Source organism: Eriocheir sinensis, chromosome 21, assembly GCF_024679095.1.
Source record: "Eriocheir sinensis breed Jianghai 21 chromosome 21, ASM2467909v1, whole genome shotgun sequence".
In the NCBI taxonomy this organism is placed as follows: Eukaryota; Metazoa; Arthropoda; class Malacostraca; order Decapoda; family Varunidae; genus Eriocheir; species Eriocheir sinensis.
The window spans coordinates 3,377,044-3,398,093 of NC_066529.1; the positions used below are offsets into that span (position 1 = coordinate 3,377,044).

General features: G+C 45.8%; 1 protein-coding gene across 6 annotated transcripts in view; it reads right to left on the reverse strand.

Moving 5' to 3' along the window:
- The window catches only part of LOC127001523 (uncharacterized), a 75,396-nt gene that overhangs the window by 22,787 nt on the left and 31,559 nt on the right, over nt 1–21,050 (reverse strand). For 2 of the 6 annotated variants that reach the window (XM_050866135.1, XM_050866141.1), the window contains exons 2-11: nt 17,594–17,752; nt 15,881–16,134; nt 14,508–15,034; nt 13,693–14,326; nt 12,767–12,913; nt 10,904–11,199; nt 9,229–9,391; nt 8,851–9,027; nt 7,120–7,281; nt 1,076–6,281 (exon numbers count right to left, since the gene is read on the reverse strand). In XM_050866135.1, the coding sequence (XP_050722092.1) occupies nt 6,087–6,281; nt 7,120–7,281; nt 8,851–9,027; nt 9,229–9,391; nt 10,904–11,199; nt 12,767–12,913; nt 13,693–14,326; nt 14,508–15,034; nt 15,881–16,134; nt 17,594–17,752 (2,714 nt within the window). In that variant the 3' untranslated portion in view covers nt 1,076–6,086. Of the gene's footprint in view, nt 1–1,075; nt 6,282–7,119; nt 7,282–8,850; nt 9,028–9,228; nt 9,392–10,903; nt 11,200–12,766; nt 12,914–13,692; nt 14,327–14,507; nt 15,035–15,880; nt 16,135–17,593; nt 17,753–21,050 lie in introns of those variants that run through there. The other 4 variants (XM_050866140.1, XM_050866136.1, XM_050866137.1 and 1 more) reach the window with 4 other exon arrangements.

Here is a 21,050-nt window from a genome sequence, read left to right on the forward strand (position 1 = left end):
TATTGTGCATATGTTAGATTTATTGTTGCCAACAATGATCATGGAAAGATAATTTTACTTTCTGTTTGAGTAACATGTCGATATTTGGACTTCATTTGACTTGTTCCTTGGTGAACGAAAACACTTTGTGTCAAAATATTTCGACAACTCTTCGTAAGACATCATTAAATATTTCTTTTCTATTTTTTTTCTAGCTTGTAAAATATATTTAGTTAAGTTATGATGAAGATACAGGAAAATAATGGTACTCTTGAAAATATATAACGATACTTGCATGATCGAAAATAAACGTAGTACACGGCGACATCACTTCATATCGCGACTGTATATATATATATATATATATATATATATATATATATATATATATATATATATATATATATATATATATATATATATATATATATATATATATATATATATATATATATATATTATTATTATTATTATTATTATTATTATTATTATTATTATTATTAGTCATTATTATTGCAATATCATAGTTTGCATTACAATCTGTATGCATGCACATGCTTCGCTTTAAAATATTTCTCCATATGTATCTCCTCCAGGCATTTATCTTTCGCTATTCGCGCCATAATATTTCTAAGAGAAGAAAGAAGTGCTGGCTATCATCCTCATACTGTTGGAAATGATGTCGAGGGAAAGGCCAAGGAAGAGAGAGTTTGTAATATGGCAGTAAAGGAAGATAAGTGTGAAAATTCCTTACTCTTCCCCATCCCACACTATCATTCTACCGCTCAGTGCTGTATTATCAGCTAATGCAATTATTATAGTGTGTGACGGGTAATATCTTAAGCTTAGGACCAGTATGCGCCTCATAATGTAGATAAGATTTTCCGTTTTTTTTTCAGTGTTTTCAACTAATCTGACCTTCATTTTCATCGGAAATGCTCCGTTTTCCCCATTCCCCCTTGAGTGAGAAATAAGGGAAAAATATGTATTCATCGACTATGCAGGAAAGCTGATAGTCTTAGCAGAGTGCCAGTCCTGTTGAGTCTGGCCTAACGAAACCGAACCTACAGAACCGAAAAAAAAGAATACCCTAACCTTTCTTTTTTTTTTTTTACATTGCGGCCTATTGCGCCGGTAGGCTTCTTCCAGGTGGATCCTGTTGGTCGGTCCAAGGCTTCTTTCCGGTGGGTCCTGATGGTCGGTCCAGCCCGTTCTGGCGCAGGCGAGTGTTTATAGTGGCGCCATCTTGCATTGGCTCATGCTGCCATCCCAGAGCTCATCTCTGATCCTAGAATCTAGAGTCCGGGTTGATAGGTGGTCTTCTGGACAGCATGTGGGTAGTTTTAAGCCACTCGGCGGCGGCTGAAAAATCCCAGCTTGGTGGCACCGGGCGGGGATTGAACTCGCGTCCTCCTGAACACGGGGCCGTTACTTAGACGACTCAGCCACCGCCTCCCCAACCTAAGCTGACCTGTCGCATAATTTGGAATGAGTTTCACATATAGGGACGCGAGACCATCGTAAGTAAAATTGTTATAACTTAAAAAATCATTATCGTTATTATTTATTTGCTGTACCTCTTGCTTAGAGTAAAATAGATCTAGAGGCTGAGAAGGTAGAAGTCGTCTCTGGGATACTGGTCCGAAACTTCAGTAGTACCGAGTGACACTGTTTCTTACCTTTTTCTGAGAGAACAAACATTCCTCGGCCCTTACCTTGCCGTGGCTGGAGATGCTGAGAAAGATACTGAAGCGATTCACTTGGGGTTCACTTTTATTGCCGGAACACGTAAGTACAAAATGGTGCTAATACACAACACAGCCGGCCAGCGTCCACGACACACGTATTCCTCCTCCTCCATAAAAGTTAACTATTTCTCCTACACACACACACACACACACACACACACACACACACACATAAATTACCATCATATCTTACACTGTCGGCCTCTTGAACACACTTTCCTCTCCCCTCCGCCTACTTCTAAGCCAACGCCTCCTTCCTCCCCTTCCCTCTCCTCCCTCACCCGACACACCTCGCCGCACATTTCGACTGTTCCTCCGGCGCGCGCCACGTCTCACACGCGCTGCACAACGCCGCCAAGGCTCCACAACACAAATGTATCGCTTCCAAGGCCGTGACAGTAGCCTCTCACGTCCGCCTGTGCACCGCGATAAACACATGGCACAGTGCGTCACTCAAGGGCGTCATAAAAATGGAGGAGATTCTCGTCTTTGTTCGAGACGTTCCGATTCTTTATCCTTTCTTCTCTTTGACCTATTACCACGTTCGTTAAGGCATGTTTGGAATAGGTTAAAGTTAAGGAATGGTTAATACTCACAATGTATATACAGACAACTGAGGAATGAAAAGGGATAAGGACTTATACTGTACAGCTTTAATCCGTCACCGCTTCATAAGTGACTCGTAAATACAAACCTTCGCCACGTCGCTGCTGTATTGCTTTCTCTTTCCTGCGTCTTGCCATATCGAAATAACTTACTAGTACTGTCAATACCAAAGTCTCCGTGGTCCAATAAATACACACTCGGTAGAAAACCAAACGTCTCACTCGACACGTAACAAAGCCCTCCCCGAAATGATTAATTATCTTGATCGTTTTTTTTTTCCCATGTCTTTGTGACTACTGAACATTTTCCTTTTATAATATCATTGATCGTAGCCTTTCCCGATCACTTGTAAATACATTGGTTCAAGCAGACCATGAGTAAGCGCCGCCAATGCCAGTCTTGCGGTAATAATCGTACATCATCGCCAAGCACAGTACCGTTGAGTAACTTCCAACAGATACATCACCGTAGATTTTACTGTTGTTAGTCCTGCGTGACGCGTAGAAATTTCGTTCATTGTAGTGTTGCAGGGGAGGAGATATTTTTCCGGGCTGTATTTGTGTGGTCTCACAGGAAACGAGAGCGAGCTGCGAAAGGGCCAAGGCATTGAAGGGGGAGTTCGGCGGAGGAACACACACACAGGGTAAAGGGAGCCCGTCCTCTCTTTAAACAATGACTAGGGTATATTTTGGATCTGCTTTATGCTTCAGACAAAGGTGTTTGGCTTCTGATGCCGCTTTCCCTCCTCTTCAGCGTCGTTAATTAGAATCCTCAGGGAAGAAGTTCAACCCTACTGAACTAACTATATATAAATATATAAACTGTCTACTGTCACCTGGGCTGGGGAGTGAGGACAGTGGCGGAGAATACAGAGACTTTAGTATACGAGAAAAGACTGGGGGTATCTTGTGGAAGGCTAACAAGTCTTAATAGACAATTTTTCACCGCTACTATGGCAGAAACACGAGACGGTTTTATGGGAAACAGAATCAGTGTAGAACATCACACTTCAAAAGTCACGTGTCACCTGTCAGCGGTCCAGGCACAGGCAAGGAAGCCTTCAGATCATTACCAACATATTTCATTACAGCAATGGAAGACACGCCACGAGACAGCAACAATGACACAATCATAATCAAACGCAATATTGCATAATGTTACAAACCAATGAAAGCTCAGAACAAAGCAATATCACAATCATGGGCATATTTTCAAAGCCTTAAGGATCACCGACTGTCTTATCCAGCGGATGAGCTGAGAAGGCTGAAGGTGGGTATGGCGGCACTCTCGGAGACGAGCAGGCCTGGCAGTGGCGAGATGAACAGTGCGGGGTATACCTACTAGTCCAGCATGGGCAATGGTGTCCGTCTTAGGGGGGGTATACCTATAGGCATCTCCAGCCAACTGCAGCCATTCGTAATTGAGGTTACTCAGGCTGATGAACGTATAATACGCGTGAGGCTCAAGCACAAGTCTCGTGTTGCCGAGTACGATCCTACAGAGACGTGTGAAACTGAAGGGATAATGTTCTACGCCAGACTCGACTTGGTATTAGACCAGTGCCCCCCTCGAGACACACTCAATGTCGCGGGCTGCTTTAATGCTACTACTGGCAGTGATAATGTTGGCTATGAATTATGTGTTGATCCTCATGGTTTTGGCACCAGGAATGCCAATAGCTCTCTCCTGAATGTCGCATGATCCAGTAGACTAAGCACTGCATGTCCTTGGTACCAGAGACCAGAGCTGCACCGCTGGACTTAGTATAGCAATGCTAGAAGGTAGCTATGGAGACTGATCACATTCTTGTGAGCACTCATCTAACATCCGGCTAGAGCCACCTCCCCTCAGCTGAGTGGGCTTTTAGGAGCTTTCCTCATCGGGCGGGTCACTCCATTTGCAACTAATCATCAATTGCAACTCACAAGCTTCATGTCAAATCAAGTGGAATCTTGAGAAGTATCCGTAGTATATTGCATCTCGAGAGACTGAAAGACTTAGACATGTGCTTAAGAGTATTCAGTGAGAGTTTCAAATCTGCTCAGCGAGCTCAGCACTCTTGATGACTCTGGACAGCTGTTGATTACTTAAACGTTAAACTCTTCAGGCTGCAAGAAGTGCACTGCAAAGTACCCGAGATCAAAGAGTGGTTTTGCCTCGGGGGTGACCCTGGGGAATATCGAAAAAGGTTCGCGCTGCCAGGTTTCCGAGGAATGAGGACCAATAAAAGGTTCTACAGCGTAGGACTAGAGTTCTCCTGAAGAGAGACAAGGAGAGGTATGTCAAAAGTCTTGCTGTGGACGTCGAGCGCCATTTCAATGCAAATTTCCACTGACCTGCCTATTGAGCACTGAAACAGCTCCGCTTCGAGCCTCCCTCCCAGGCGAGCGTTATCCGAATAGCAGATGATTGCCTCGTGTCAGACATACATGGGCAGAGGGCTCGTTGGACTGAGAAGCTACTTTGAAGTGTTGTACACGGTGGACCCTCCAAGCGGATACTTCCCAGCTGTTGGGTTGCAAATGGCGGATACTGATCCACCCATAGACGCAAAGATTGATAACTGTTACTTCAGACCAAGAGAGGTACAGATTTCAACAATATTTGTGTAGAATTTCAGCTTGGTCAAATGAATGGGAGGTCTCTTATAATGTAGATAAGTGCCAGATTCTTCAATTTATAACAAAAATAGAAAGTTTGATAAGGAGTTGTGTGGTGTTATGTAATACAGCAATTAGTCAGACGTTAGAAGAGAACGCGGGGCAGTTTTTGTCTTCTCACCAGGGGAAGGCATCACTAACTAAGGTTTTCAAGGCAGGACAAATGGATAATTCCATCCTGACGCATTAAACTTTTACGAGCAAATATAATCTTTAGTACAAAATATTATTTATCTTGAGAAAAATTGCCTCTAACTATTCTTGCAGCTCTTCTTTTTCATACATTGGCCACGAGTACCTGAGTCCATATAGCCAGTCGATGGCCGCTCATGAACAGTAAATACCACTGAGAAGCAAAAAGTAGCGTGGCAAAGAATGTTTTGTTATTTCCGAAGGACTGAGAAGTGTAACAGTAATCAGTAGAGAGGAAGGAGAGGGAAAAGATGGAGAGAAAGTTAATTTACTCATAGGAAAGGTTAGGAAGGTGATTATGATTCTGTCTCTACGGGTGGAGGAGATGTGTCAGAATTACCATCCGTGAGCGAGAGGGAAAGTTTGATGTGTCAGAACACCTGAAGCCGCTGTGGTCTGAGAACGATAAAGTACACAAACAAGAGCAAAAGGAAATGAAGACGGATGGAATGACGCTTAAATATGTAAGAGAGGGAGGTAAAGGTTGAGTAACGAAATGAACGGAATGGGACAATTGGGCTCAGCCATTTTGGCGCGGCCGTTTGGGCGCCATGTAGGTAATTCACCTCTTGGTCTGCTGCGGGTCTCTCTCGCGACCGCCAGCCGTTCCCCTACGGAGAAGCACAGTGCTTATAGTACCGATCTTGGGATAGAGCTGAGACCACATACACACAACACACCGCGACAACGAGGTCACAACTCCTCGCCACGCACATCGTCCTCTGGAAGCTGTCTTTCTCCCAAGTCCCTTTCATGCAGCCCATCGACCTCTGCTTTGGTCTTCCTCTCCGTCTCCTTCCCCCTCTCACCAACTACAATGACTAGTTTTGCTTCTATCACACCCTCTCTCCTGCCACCACCTACATGCCCTCCCTCCCACCTCCCGCCCACCCTTCAGCCTTCACGCAGCATTTCTCTTCCGCCTTCTCTGCTCTCCGTCCCCGACCTCCGCCCCGTACTGTTTGTTGACATTCTCAGTGAAGAGCCGTTGGGCCTTTTTTTGGTCGCGGCAGTAACAGTACTTCCTCAGCAGGTCATGTCGGACGCAGCCACTGGTGTTTCCGTACTTGCTTATGCGTGACACCGAGCCCAGTATCTGAGGAAGATCGAGAGTAGGTGAGTTTAGGGGGACTGATAACCAACGTTGCCTGTAGTACTTTACCGCCGCTACTTCCTCACCTACCCCCCCCAAACTGTCTTTTGGGCTCGAAACCAACATATATATTGGTATCGTTAAAAGAGTTAGAACTTGATGTTTCTTGGCAATAGTTAGGCGTCAGAAACCGATAAATACTATGCTCTGAGTACGATAATCTGGCAACGGTGCTGATAACATACATGCTGTGGTTGGAGAGGGAGCGTGGAGAGAAGTAGGTCATGGAGCAGAGGTCGAGATGGGAAAGGGAGAACGTGGATGTTGGTGGAGTGGAGAGGTCGGGCGTTGGGTAGGAAAATAAGGAGTGCGTGGAGGGAAAAGGAGAGGGAGGAAGGAAAGGTAGTGGAGAGGGGAAGAGAATGGAAGAGCAAACACAAAAGACATGAGAGAGTTAAAGGACTGAAACCTGAAATATCGTTTCATAAAATAAGACAGAAGGGGAAAAGATGGATTGAAAATGAAATGCTTTACATGAACCACGAAACAGTAACCACAGCAGACAAGAAATACACAAAGCAATATAAAAAGAAACTGAAGGGAGAAAAAGAAAACGATAAAACTAATCATTAAGGAGGAAATGTGTTAAAAGGAAAAGGAATATATTGTGTGAAGGCTGTAAAGGCAGCAAACCCAAAAGATAAATTTTATAATCATGAAAGAAAAATCCATAATGATAAGACATTAATCTACAACTTCCTTCTCCTTCTCTTTCTGTTCCTCCTCCTCCTCCTCCTCCTCCTCCTCTCCCTCCCCCTCCCCTCCTTTCCCCCCTGCCCACCGAAAAGGCGTTGTCCTGCTGGCTGTGTCTGACGGAGGCCTCCACCACCACGCGCCCTGGGCTGAGGGTCGCCTGCAGGAGGTAGGTCCGCACCTCACTCTTCAACTCTTTCGGCTTCAACTCCTTGCCGGTGCGGGACACCCGCGCAGAATCCACCTCCACCTGGGAAGACATCACCATCACCACCTGCTGTTAGCACCATACCACTTGTCATTAGCACTTATCCTTTTTAGCCATCACCACCGACTGGCCTACTCACAGCCTGGCGTCTTGATGCCTGTCCCCGCCAGAACTTTAATTTTCTCCAAACTTCCCTGGGCAGAGTCGTGACAGTTATTTTTCAACGCCAATTAGTATAAAAAAAGTTGACGTTGATTGTCATAGCAATTTAAGATGATATGAAATATATAAAACAAGATTTTTAAATATCTGGGCATAATGAAGCTATTTTTATTATTTTATAAGAAAGAATTTTTAATACGTAAATGATTATTCTGCAAGTGGGAGCTGCATAGCAAAGGACCTGCGATATTATCGTTTTTCAAATCTGAGTTGACGATGATATCACAGGTCGTTTGCTATACTTATTTTCTACACTTATTTCCAAAATAATCACTTACGTAATCAGGGTTTTTATATTATAACATCATAAAAATTTTGCCAAAATATATACAAATCATCTTATATGGACATGTCTTCACTATCGTCCTACATTGCTGTGGCAAGCAATATCAAATAATCTTTGCAAATGGGCGTTAAGTCGCCCTCTGCCCAAGGAAGTTTGGAGGAAATTAATATTCTGGCGGCAACAAACATCAAAATGCCAGGCTGCGAGCAGGCCGTTTGTTATCACCCCCGCCACTCCTTATCATTACCCGCTGTTACCACCGCCTCGTCTTATCGTGTCTATAAGTCTGTTCACTTAAATCCGACCCAAGCTGACAACATAAACCTAAGCGTGTTTGCAAGCTGAGTGCTTATTGACTACTGCTATGGCTTCCAAGTTTTCTTTAACCTCTGTTTGTGTTTATCTCACGCAGCACAATCTGGTAATCTGCACTGTGCTTACGAACACGCTAAGGTTTATGTTGTCAGCTTGGGTCAGACTTAAGTGAACAGACTATAGTCATGTCAACCAATTTTTATCCCCATCATCACTTGCTACCCTCCTACTGTGTTACTATCACCACCTATAATCACTATCATCTCCATCCGCCTCCGAGGTGCAGTGGTTAGCGTGCCTAACTACAAATTTGCGGCCCTTGGGTCAAAGCCTGGACTGGACAGTCGGCGCGCAGCCCACCCAGCTGTTCATCCTTCATTTCAGGACGGTTGATATATGGGTACCTGGGGAAGGCAAACTGAAGTAACCGGATGTTGCACTGACCCGCAGCTAATTGCGTATGCTCCCAACTTTACCTACTTTACCTACCTGTCATCACCTTCATCTGGAAAGAACACCGTCACCACCATGTTCACCACCGCCTGTTATCATAACTACAGCCCAGTTTCCCGACCTATCACCATCACTGTACCCGTTAGCATCACTCCCGTCACGTCCTTTTACCAAGAGAAAGTGTTCATCCTGGCGACCAGAGGGAAGGCACACCGAAGACGACTGCTCGCATTGGGGGTAAAGGTGCATGTTTTACCTTTCCAGCGTCCCTTTTGCCATCATGTCAGTCAAATATGTCACAACTGGAGGGACCAGAGGAACCGCTTGGTCCTCACCTTGGAGAACTGCTCGCACTGGGGGTAAGGCCGCAGCTTCTCGTTGAGGAAGTCTCTGAGGAATTCTGCGGCGGGGTACAGTCTCTGGTCGTCCTTGGCCACCTCAACTGTGTTCTGACATGCGCAGTAGTGTTGCGAGATGCCGGCATTCGCGCAGGTCCTGTTCCACGGCACGCTCTGAGGGAGGGTGAGGAGGAGGATGAAAAAGAGAAGCAGAAGGGAGAGGAGGGGGAGGCGATGGTGGTAGAAGTGGTGGGGCATTGGTGGCGATGGCTGTGGTTGTTAGAAGTAGGTGGTAGCGCGCACACACACACACACACACACACACGAGCATACAAACACACACACAAACATGTGGCTTGACCTTCCTTGACCTACCCTGAAGAGGCTGATACCCCGTCTGGCTTCTGAGGGCGTGGAGGTCACGTGGTCGAGGTCAGCGAAGCGGCCATAAGCGAGGTCAAGCAAGGTCTCGTGGACGTCGAAGTTTGCTGTGAGGCGGTGCGTGTTGGTCACCACGTTGGCATACGCTTGGTGGTACCTGTGGTGGTGGAGGTGGTGGTGACGGTGGTGGAAGTGGTTGGGGTGGTGGTGGTGGTGGTGGCGGAGGGAAAGAGGGATGTTTTTAAAATGTGGTGGTGGTGGTGGAGGGAAAGAGGGATGTTTTAAAAATGTGGTGGTGGTGGTGGTGGAGGGAAAGAGGGATGTTTTAAACCCGTGGTGGTGGTGACAGTAGTAAGGACAAGAGGAGGTGGTGGTACAAAAAAAAGGGAGCTTGTTTAAAAGAGAACAATAGTCTTCCAAATATGTCGAGGCCGGTCTGGCGTTGGCTCCCGCGAGTTCTTTCCTCCCCTCTGCTCTGCCACACAGTCCCAACACCTATCTCTTCCTCTCATGTGCAAGCTATAGGTAACAAGTGAGAGGAAAAAATAGGTGTTGGGACTGTGTGGCAGAGCAGAGGGGAGAAATGGACCCGCGGGAGCCAACGCCAAAACGGATTACACAATAAGGTTTCACTTAAGTGGCGTGGTGGCGTAGCAAGGAGGGAGTGTAGAGTGCGGCAGAATTCCCGTCCTTAACCACTACTGTATCTATATGTATCCACTCATATCAGATCCATACACTTGGGCCTTCATTCTTACCAGTGCCAAACTATTCCCCAAAAATTCATAATCCTATATCTTTTCAATTTTTCCCCTCTCCACAATCCTCTACAACCCCACCCTACTGGTACTATAGTCATCGTACAATAAATTGGTCCAGATTGGCCCCTCCCTCCAAAGGAACATTGACTCCTAACTCCTTTTCTGCAACCACTCAGCTCCCACAACTACGGAAGAGGAGACAGGGCTCCTTTCTATACCACCACACCACTACTTGAAAGAAAACATCACTTTGCACTACTACTACTACTACTACTACTACTACTACTACTACTACTACTACTACTACTACTACTACTACTACTACTACTACTACTACTACTATCACTACTTTAGTCTATCCTAAAAGGCGAGGAATACATGCCCGTCACACGAGTGGAAAGACGGGGAGCAAGCCACTGTCCTTTTTGCTGACTGGTTGGTAAAATTACATGGAACTCGGTGAAAAAAATGGAACTATTACATCCTCTAAGTATTCCGCTGCTAGCCGCCTAAATACAAGTTTCCGGTGTACTCAAACTTTGCATTCATCGTCACTAATAATTTTCTGGTCAGTTAGGCACAAAAATAATGCAGTCACATAAATGAAACGCCAAAAAATATTGAGTTAGAAAAGTCTCCACATTCCAGCAGGCGGCGGCGGTACAGAAGAAGTTGGTCACCGTGACATGTAACCTCACCTCTTCTGAAGTCTAACGTGATTCGCCTTTCCGCAATGTTCGCCTTGCGTTTTCATGCGCTACCACTACTACTACTACTACTACTACTACCACTGCAATTACACTACCACTACTACTATCACTCCTACTACTACTACCACCCTATCCGCCCCTACCCTCTCAACCCAACCCCTCACACAAACATCCCGCCCACCATCCATCCCGACTCACTTCTTCCTGAACCAAGGCGGGAGGTAGATGACAACGTATGGCAGCCGCTCTTCCAGCATGCCTATGTACGTGGCTCTGAGGTTGCCCCAACGCATGCCGTGGTCGCTGACGAAGAAGACGGCGGTGTGGTTGAGGGCGCCCATCTCCTTCAGCTCCTTCAGGTACCGCAGGTGGGGCTCGTCGGCGTGGCGGAGAGTGTTGAGGTAGTCGTGGGTGAGGCTCGCCGACCAGAAGAAGCCGAAGGAAGGCGTGTCGAGGAAGGTCCGCGTAAACTCGAGGGAATAGTCCTGAACCACCTGCACGGGAGAGTTTGCTTTGGTTTGTGGTGGTGCAGAGTGGTTAAAGGGAAGGGTGGTTTGAGGATGTATACTCGGGATGAAGAGGGGAAGAGAGGGGAAGATGTCAGTGAGCAGAATGTGACAAAGGGAAGTGGGCTATAAAAGGTTTCATATATAGGTTGGGGTGCAGGTTGTCACGGAGGATCAGTGACTCTGCGCTGTGAGTAACTATGAATTCACCTGCCATGTTTCGGGGCAGGCGGCTCCCGAGTGTTTTATCGTTTAAGCGGTGTTACAAGTCAGGTGATCTTGATTTTGTTGTTGTGTGAAAATCTAGCGTTCAAAGATAAACTTACGTATTTTTGTAATTGTGTTTATACCGTTATACCTTCCCCTAAGGCCGAAATTTTCCACTTTTATCTGTTCGTCAGTGGAGAGAGGATCTGGAATCAGGCCATCCAATTTAGATTACTTTTCTCTCGTCCTCGGTCCCTTTGTTAAAAGTGCATTTTTTTTTAATATTTTCACCTCACTCCACCTGGTATCGTAGCATGGTGTAGAGATGGATGAGGTGGGTATAGGAGGGGAGAAATAGGGAATTAAGTGAAAGGAAAGAAAGGCTGGGGTGAGGAAGGTTAGAGGTGAGAGAAGAGAACTGGAGGGAAGGGGATGGCGTTGAGCATGGAGGGGGTAGAGTGGAGGAGCTCAACAGTATGAAACGAAGAGGATGAAAGTGAAGGAAACGGAAGAGTACGTCGAGGTTGGGATAAAAAAAAAAAATGAATGGAGAAGATTGGAGCTGTGTGGGAGAAGAGGAGAATGATCAGAGAAAGGAGAGCAGGAGGGAGTGGGATATGGAGCAGCAATAGGTGAAGGGGGATGATAAAAACAACCAAACATGAATATTAGCAAGATACGAAGGGGCCAGAGCTAGGAAGAGGAGACAAGGAGAGAGATAAACAGGAGAAGGGCTGAGGCAGAACTTTATCAGTGTTTCTTATCACCTGGCCTGCATCTCCACTGGCTACGCTCCTTTGATGCCACCAAGTTACTGATACGGGAAGAGATGAAGCACGAGGTGGGGTGGGGGGTGGGGGTGGGGGACTGCTCGAGGAGATTAGTGACGACGAGCAACGGTGCCAGATTGTCATACTCAGCCGCTTATATTTCCCGACTTCCTACCACCAAACTGTCTTCTGGGCTCCAATAACGGAACTCATTTATTGTTATCGTTAAAAGAATTAGATCCTGATGTTTCTTGGCAATAGTAAGGCGTCAGAAACCGGTAAAGCTCTGAGTACGATAATCTGGCAACGGTGCTGATAACTGACTGATTGACGGTACGGGAAAAGTAAGGTGAATGAACTAGAGAGATGAACATAACAGGCTGGGGTGTAACAGTCGCAATAAGAATGATTATACGAATACATATGTCTGGCAATGTACTGTAGAGGTGAAGAGGATGAAGTAGGACTATGATTTCTGGAGAGGTTTTGTGTGTGGTTATGTACTGCAAAGGTTATACTCAAGAATAATATAAAGAATAGTGTATTTCTGTCCCTCCTCCACCCCACCCCCCCCTCACCTTAAGGCTGAGCTCCGCCCCCTGACACTTGTGGCTCTGCCCGATCTCCTTCTCCGAGGCGAGGAAGAAGGGACGGCTGTAGAAGTCAGTGGGTTGTGAGATGAAGCCCCGGCGGAGGTAGTGGAATGCGCCCATCCAAGGGGCGTCCTGAGGAGGGGTAAAGGAATGAGTGGTAAGCTGATAGGAAACGGGATAATTGTGTACTAAAAAGGAGAGTGGGAGGGAGGGAGGGAAGGGGTGATAGAAAATGCTGTAACAGTGTTGTGAGAAGGAGGACGGAAGGGAGGGAGGAGGAAAGGACTCTTAAGGTGAATACTGCTGAAAAATATTTATAATGTAAGTCATGGAAAGGTAGCGAGGAATGAATGGAATGTAACATGTTGCAATGCAGTCACTTTGCATCAAACCATGACCAGTTATGGCCTGGATGACAGACTGTTGATTTTGCTGGCTGAGGTGAGACCTGCGCATCGCCCCGCCCGGGAGGAGAGAACAACGCACAACGGTAACAACAGAGGGTATGAGTGCTGGCGGCTTGGCTCCTCCTTATATCTCGCTGTAAGACTGTACATAACGAGTAATAATTGTGTAAATAAAATCAGACAAAACCTAAACTATTCATACCAATGCCAATACCGCTTGACACTACAACAACTCAAGGACTCACGTACCATGCTAAGGCTTGCATCAATTAACTCACTTCGAAAGAAATCCTAACAGTAACCAAAGTTGTGTGCAAACACCTGCCAAGTGAAGTGCCTTAACAAAAAAACAGTGTCAGAACGGTAATAAAAACTAGTGCAAGAGCGGCTAACATAAACACACTGCCAGAATGAGTAATATAAAGGATTGTGTCAGCAGAAAAATTATAACAGGCGCTGTAGACAAAGCCAAGGTGTAGCCTGAAGTATGTGTGCGTCCCTCACCTCCATGTACGCCGTGACGTAGCCGTTCCTCTTGAAGTCCTTCCAGACCCAGTGGCAATCGTCGTAGTGGCGGCTTTTAGTGATGCAGGTCTTGTCCACCTCCTCCGAGAAGTACCCCCCCAGGTAGGCCAACAGGTTGGGGAAGGTGTTGTCGCCCACCTTGTTGTAGCCCTGTAGGTCCAGCGCACCAAGCTCCTGCGTCAGGTACTCGTAGGTCTTGGGCAGGAAGCGCAGCATGTTGAGGCGCGAGGCGGAGTCCGTGCCGATGAAGATGACGCTTAGCTTTTCGGCTCCCTCCACCCTTCCCTGCCTCTCGCTGGACGAGGGGGCGGCCGAGGGCTGGGGCGGGCCCGGAGTACTACCTGGCACGTTCTTGGTCTGGCTATTCCCAGCGGGAGTCTTTTTGCCGCCTTCAATACCCGAGGCGCGTCCTTCCGTCGAGGCACCAGGCGTTCCCAGAGGTGGGTTTTCAGCGCCCTCTTGGACAGATGGAACCGGTGCATTCTCTCTCTTGCGGAAAAAGTAATGGACGTTTTTATAGACGACGATCTCTCCTATGCTACACACGACGAGCGCCGCCTCCTCCTGCACCTCCGTCCCGCTGGCGTTGAACGGCTGGCACGCTTCGTTGTACCTGAGGAAGGGGAGGAAGACCGGAGGTTGAGGGTGCGGCAAGGGTGACTCAGTAATTATCTTAAACTTAAAATACTACTTCAATTGGTACTTCACCACGTACTACTACTACTACTACTATTACTACTACTGCTGCTGCTTCTGCTGCTGCTACTATTAACACTCAGTCTCTCCACACTTGCCTCCAGCGTCCGTCTGCAGCGCCACCAGCCTTTTCCCTCGTCTGCTCCACCCGGTGCATGCCCTTGTAGCAGCACCTCACCGCATCCACGCCCACCTTCACCCTCCCTCCCTCCGTGGTGGATGACGATGGCGATGATGATGATGTTGGTGATGCTTTAGATGATGAAGTATGTGATGTTACGTTGACAGATGCAGTGGTAGTGATGGTGTTAGTGGTGGTGGTGGAGGAAGCTTGAGGTGGATGAATGGTGGTGGATGATTGAGGCTTGGGAGTGGTGGTGGTGGAGGAAGCTTGAGGTTGATGAGTTTTGGTGGATGATAGAGGCCTGGGAGTGGTGGCGGTGGTGGTGGAGGAAGCTTGAGGTCGATGAGTGGAGGTGAGAGACAGAGGCCTGGGAATGGTGGTGGTGAGTTCGTCCCAGTAGATTTGTTGGATAACATTGAGGTGGCGGCGGAGGATGTCCTGGTTGAGGTAAAGGGTGGCGCCCCGCGCTGAGGTGAAGGCTGGGGGCCCCCTGCATAATACCTGTGGGAGGAGGAGGGTCAGGAAGAGGGGAGGAGAAGAAGAAGGTGGAAGAGGAGGAGGAAGAAGAAAAGGAGAGGAGTTTAGTATACCAACTTGATTAGATAGTAGATAATCCAATTTATTTATCAGTAGATAATCCAATTTATTTATCAAACAATAAACAAAAGTATATATATGAAGAAAAAAACATATCAGTTGGAGCGTTCGCAAACTCTTCGAAAGATGACAGATTCACTCCATGACTTAAAACAAAGAATCCGATATTATGGAAAAAAATCTGTCAAATGTGGGTTATCAAACCAACTAATATGGTATTAAGAACATTTTCAGTGACCAACATTAAGCATGCAGCAGGATATATATCAAAACAATCCAAATACTACACACATGACTCAGTGTGGGACATATAATCCCCTTTCTATAAAGAATGCTATTTTTCTTCTCTATATAATCTTTATTTATTCATTCGAGCTATACAGTTAAGACAATGTTAGAAGTTCTAGCATAATAAAAAATTAACTGATATTTTGAAGCAAAGTCCCAAGAAATCATTACATGGTTGTCCCTCGAAGATGAAACTAACACGCGTGTCTTGCTCTTGGTTCGGGAGGTAGACACGCCTTTTGGCAATGGTCGAGGGGAATATCCTGTTCGGGGTACAACAAACCGCGATAGGCAAGCTGGCAGACATATAATAAAGCGAGACAGACAGACATAAAACTAGGGAAACAATCTAAGAAAATGCCTAAGCCATTCCTGAAATAGCATCCAAAGAAAACGAAAATAAGATCCAAAGAAAACTGAAGCATTTTAAAAGGGTAACAGAGCCATTCCTCGGTAACTCACAGGCTTGGGGTGACTGATGAACCTCTGGATGCTGGGGTGATGTGGGTCCAGGTCAGGGATGCTGCAGCTCGGGGAGTGCACCAGGAAGCCCTTGGGAACGTTGAAGGACTCTCGAGGATTTTTCTGGTTGGTTGATGATGGTGATTGAGGTGATTTTGGTGGTGATGATGGCGGTGATGTTGGCACTGACTTCGAGGTGTTAGAAGGCAACATCAGAAAGTCGAAAATGTACTCAGGCGACGAGCGGTGGGCTGCTGAAATGAGGAAAGGGGGGTAGAAAAAGGGAAAAGGGCAGAGGTTATGATTTGTAGGGGTAACACACACACACACACACACACACACACACACACACACGAGCGAACAATAAAACAAACACAGTGTAACTCAAACAACTAAACAACTAATTTATACAACTTCAAACTAAAAAAAACTAAAAATAAACTTGAAACACACCACCACCGCCACCACCGCCGAAAATTAAACTCACTGCACACGCAAACTTTACATCATTTTTCACACACTTTCCTCACTGAATAAAGTTAAATGGAAACAAAAAAAAAGAAGAAAGACGGACTCGAGCGACCTGCGTGCGAGTGTTTCGATCTCCATTGTGTCGACTCCGAGCGCGAGAGAGACATGAACCTCATCTCAAAGGCTTCGGGGCTTCGCGTGATTCGATTCAATTCACTGATAAAATAACATTCAAGGGCTCCTCCAATTTTCTTTTTTCCGCATTGTGTAAAGGTGAAGTATCTCTAATGTGTATCTTTTAACGAGAGTCTGAAGGAGGAGGAGGAGGAGGAGAAGAAGAGGAGGAGAAAGAGGAGGCGTTAAGGAGGACAAAGCGAGGCATTACCCAGAAGAGACTATGAAGGAGGGGCAGCAGGAGGGGCAGGAGGAGGTGGAGGCATTGGAATAACGAGCAGATGAAAAATACGAAAATCAGATGAAAAGAAGTGAACGGAGAAGAAAACGAGGTCAATGGAGGATTAGAATTAAGAGAGAAAGGAGGAGGAAGAGGACGGCGAGGATGACTTGGAAGAGATGGAGGCGGAGCAAGAAGGGGCGGATCAGAAGGAGGAGGAGGAGGAGGAGGAGTAGGAGGAGGAGGAGTAGGAGGAGGAGGACCATTATTAAAAGTGGGAGGAGTCTCACTAATACATCGTGATGATAACTGAAAGGGCGATAGTCGTAACAAACACACACACACATACACACACATCTATCCATCACCCATTACCACTCTCTCTCTCTCTCTCTCTCTCTCTCTCTCTCTCTCTCTCATATATGTATCCCCACTTTTTCATTCCTTATACACTATTTCTTTCAACTTTCTCTTCCTTCCTTTCTTCCTTCGTATTCCTTCCAATTAATCCTATTCCCTTATAATACTACCTTCCTTTCTTCTTTCATTCATTGCATACTTCTTTCATTCATTCTTTCCTTTTCACCTGCCTACCTACATTCCTGCCTCCCTTGTTTATCTGCTTCTGTTCTTTCTCTTTCTCGCACCCAGCAGAAACAAAGAACCCCCTTCCAATCTCTCCCTAACCTCTCCACACCTGCCCTTCCTCCCTTGCTTATCTGCTTCTGTTCTTTCTCTTTCTCGCACCCAGCAGAAACAAAGAACCCCCTTTCAATCTCTCCCTAACCTCTTCACCCCTGCCCCCAGCCCCCCCAAAAACCCCGCCTCCGCTGCACCCAATAACTTACTCAGGTCGGTGAAGCGGGCACGGTGCGGCGACGAGACGAGGAAGAAGGAGAAAGACGCGACCACCATGAAGAGGCACACGCCCACGCCTCGCCGCCACGCCCGATGCAGCCAGCCACGCCCACCGTCCCCCGCTGCCCCGCCGAACTCCACCCCGGGGCCTGCAGGACAAAGCTTTCATTAGGTATGCAGAGGGAGAGCTGGCGAGGGTGGGGACACGTAGGAGGCTAGGAAGGATCGGAGAGGGAGAGGGAGAGGGTAAAGGATGGGAGAGTGGGGAGAGTGGGGTGGGGAGGGAGAAGGGAGAGAGAGGGAGATGGATAATGGCGAGAGAAAGGAAAAGAAGATTGTGAAAGAGCAAAGGGGGTAACAATGAGAGAGAGAGAGAGAGAGAGAGAGAGAGAGAGAGAGAGAGAGAGAGAGAGAGAGAGAGAGAGAGAGAGAGAGAGAGAGAGAGAGAAACTAAAATATAAACAAAAGCGTGGAGGAAAAATGAGAAACAACCAGCTGATAAAGAACGCCATTTCTCTGGTTAAAAGAATTATGAAAAAAAAGGTTAAAAAAAATGAAGCCATGTAAATGATGGAGAGGGAGAAAAGAATGGCTGGCAGGAGGAAGAAGGGCTGGAGGGAATAAAAAAAAAAAAGAGAAATGGAGAGGAGAAAGAAAAGAAAAAAAACAGTAAATGAGAAATGGACGGTGGAGGAAGGAGAGAGATTATGAAACGCATGGACAAAAGGAAGATAGGGAGAGAGTGATAAATGTAGAGATAGCAGAAAAGAGGAATTAATGAGAGATAGATAAAATAAAAGAGAGAAGAAAGAAAGAAAGAAAAAAAAAGGAGAAAGAAAGAAAGAGAGAAAGGGAGAAAGAAAGAAAGAAAGAAAAAAAGAAAAAAAGAAGGAAAGAGAGAAATAAATAAATAAATAAAGAAAGAAAGAAAGAAAGAAAGAAAGAGAGTGATGAAAGAATTAGAGAAAGACACGAAGAATGAAGATTACAGAACGGGGTAAAAAAAATACAAGAGGATGAAATGATGAAAAAAAGATTGAAAAGGAGAATGAAGGAAAGAAAGGGAAAGAGAGATGAAGAAGGAAAGCGGAGAGGAAAGAAAGAAGGGAAGGAAAGTCGAGACAGAGAAAAATAAAAATGCAGATCTGGAAAATGAAGGAATTGAGGCATATTAGTTAATCGTGGAGGGAAGAGGAGGAGGAGGAGGAAGAAGAGGAGGAGGAGGAGGAGGAGGAGGACTGAATGAGAGATTATGATGTTAGGTGTGAAATTCCCAGAAGAGAGAGAGAGAGAGAGAGAGAGAGAGAGAGAGAGAGAGAGAGAGAGAGAGAGAGAGAGAGAGAGAGAGAGAGAGAGAGAGAAATACCGAGAAGTTCATCATCAAAGGTCACCCCCATCACACCCCATCAAATCCCCTTCACCTCTCCCCTCACCCCTTCACTCTTTCACTCCCACTCTCCCTTTTCTCCTTACCCTTCTCTCCTTTCTTTCCTTATTTCTCCCTCCATTTTCCTTCCTCCCTTACCCTTTCCTTTTCATCATTTCTTCCTTCACAAACCCCTTATTTTTCCCCTCACTTTCCCTTCCTCAATCTTTACCTTCATTTCTATCCTTACCTAAACCCTCAATCTTTCCCATGATCTCTCCACTCTTTTCCCTTCATCTTTCTTCATCCTCCTTGTATATTTTTTCTCTTACCTTCATGTTGAGAAAAGAGGGGAGAGGAAGGAGAAGAGGGATAGGATGCGGTGAGGAAGAGAGGGGAAGGAAGGATATTGGTGAAGGAGGGAAGGAAATAAAGGGAATGGAGAGAAGGACAGAAGGGAGAGAGGAGATGAGAGTCAGCCACATCCCCTTACCTTCCCCTAACAGCTGACATTTCCTCCCTTTCCCATCTATTTCCCTGCCTTTCACACTACAATCACCTCCCTCACAGTTTCCCCTTTCTCCCCTTTCACCTGACCTCCCCATTCCTTGCTAATTAACACCACAGATTACCCGGGGAAAGGTGGTCATTTACCTCACACGGATAATGACTTCGATATATACAAAAGGGTAATTAGGGGGTTGGTGACGTATACTGCACGTTAATCGTCTCTTAATTGCCAGTCTTGAGGAGGAATGAGAGGGGGAAAAGGAGACTGTTGCGTGTGAGTGTGTGTGTGGGGGTTGGGAGGGGTTGTGTGTGTGGGTAAGGGGGGGGGGGTTATAACATCAACCTCCCCTAAGTAAATAAAAAAAGAGCTCCTAATAATCCTCCCTTAATCACTTTCTCTCTCTTTACATTCATCCCCTCTTGCGACGGGACCGGAAATGAGACGCGTAAGAAAAGATGACCGTGAGAGGAAGGGACGAGCAATCACCTAATTACAAGGGAAAGGAAGTAGTAGTAGTAGTAGTAGTAGTAGTAGTAGTAGTAGTAGTAGTAGTAGTGGTAGCAGTGGTAGTGGTAGTGGTGGTAGTAGTAGTAGTAGTAGTAGTAGTATCGTAAAGTTAGAAATATTTTACAACATCCAAAAACACGTATATGTATTTTTTTCCCAGTCTTTTATTTCCCTTTTTTTTCTTTCTTCTTTTACCCTTGTTACAATTCTCCTTTCACTCTCTCTCTCTATTATCATTATTTCTTTTTCTTTTTCCTTTTTCGTTCTTTTCTTTCTTCTCTTACCCCGCTATATATATTTTTTCTTTTCATTTTCTTCCTTTCCTCTATCATCATTATCTTATCTTTCACCCATCTCATTTTCGTTCTTTCTTCCTTCTCTTACCCTCGTTATATTCTTTTTTTCTTTCATTCTCTTCGTTCTTTATATCATCATCATCTTATCTTTTACCCATCTCATTTTCGTTCTTTTTTCCTTCTCTTTATATATATATTTTTTCATTCTCTTCCTTCCCTATATCATCATCATCTCTTTTTCATTTTCTTCCTTCTCTCACCCTCGTTATGTCCATTTTTTTCTTTCATTCTCTTTCCTTCTCTTTATTATTATCATTATTATATTTTCCCCCGCCGGGTCACACGTGAGGCGCTTTAATTTTACCGCCATCATAAAACTTTACGACTTGGATGCCCCGGAATACTTTTTGGGGCCTCAGAAAATTTTTATACCGGGCCAAACTGTTCCTGAATCAAGTTATGTGCGGCCCTGCTGGTTCCTCATCTTCTCCCTTTCTCCCTCTCTCTCTCACCTCACCCACCCCTCACACACGCCTCACCTGCCTCACCTTTTCCTCTTTCCTTTCTCTCTGCGACGTCCCACTCCCTTATTCCTTCCTCCCTTCCCTTACCTAACAGACCTAAATTGAATCAACACCTTCCTTCTCTCCTTCCCACGCCTCTCTTCATACCTCCAGACCTTCGTCCCACTCTTTCTCTCCCTTTTTCCATTCGTCTCCTCCGTTTTTTTTCCACAACAAGGGAGGCAGCTCAATGGAAAAAAAAAA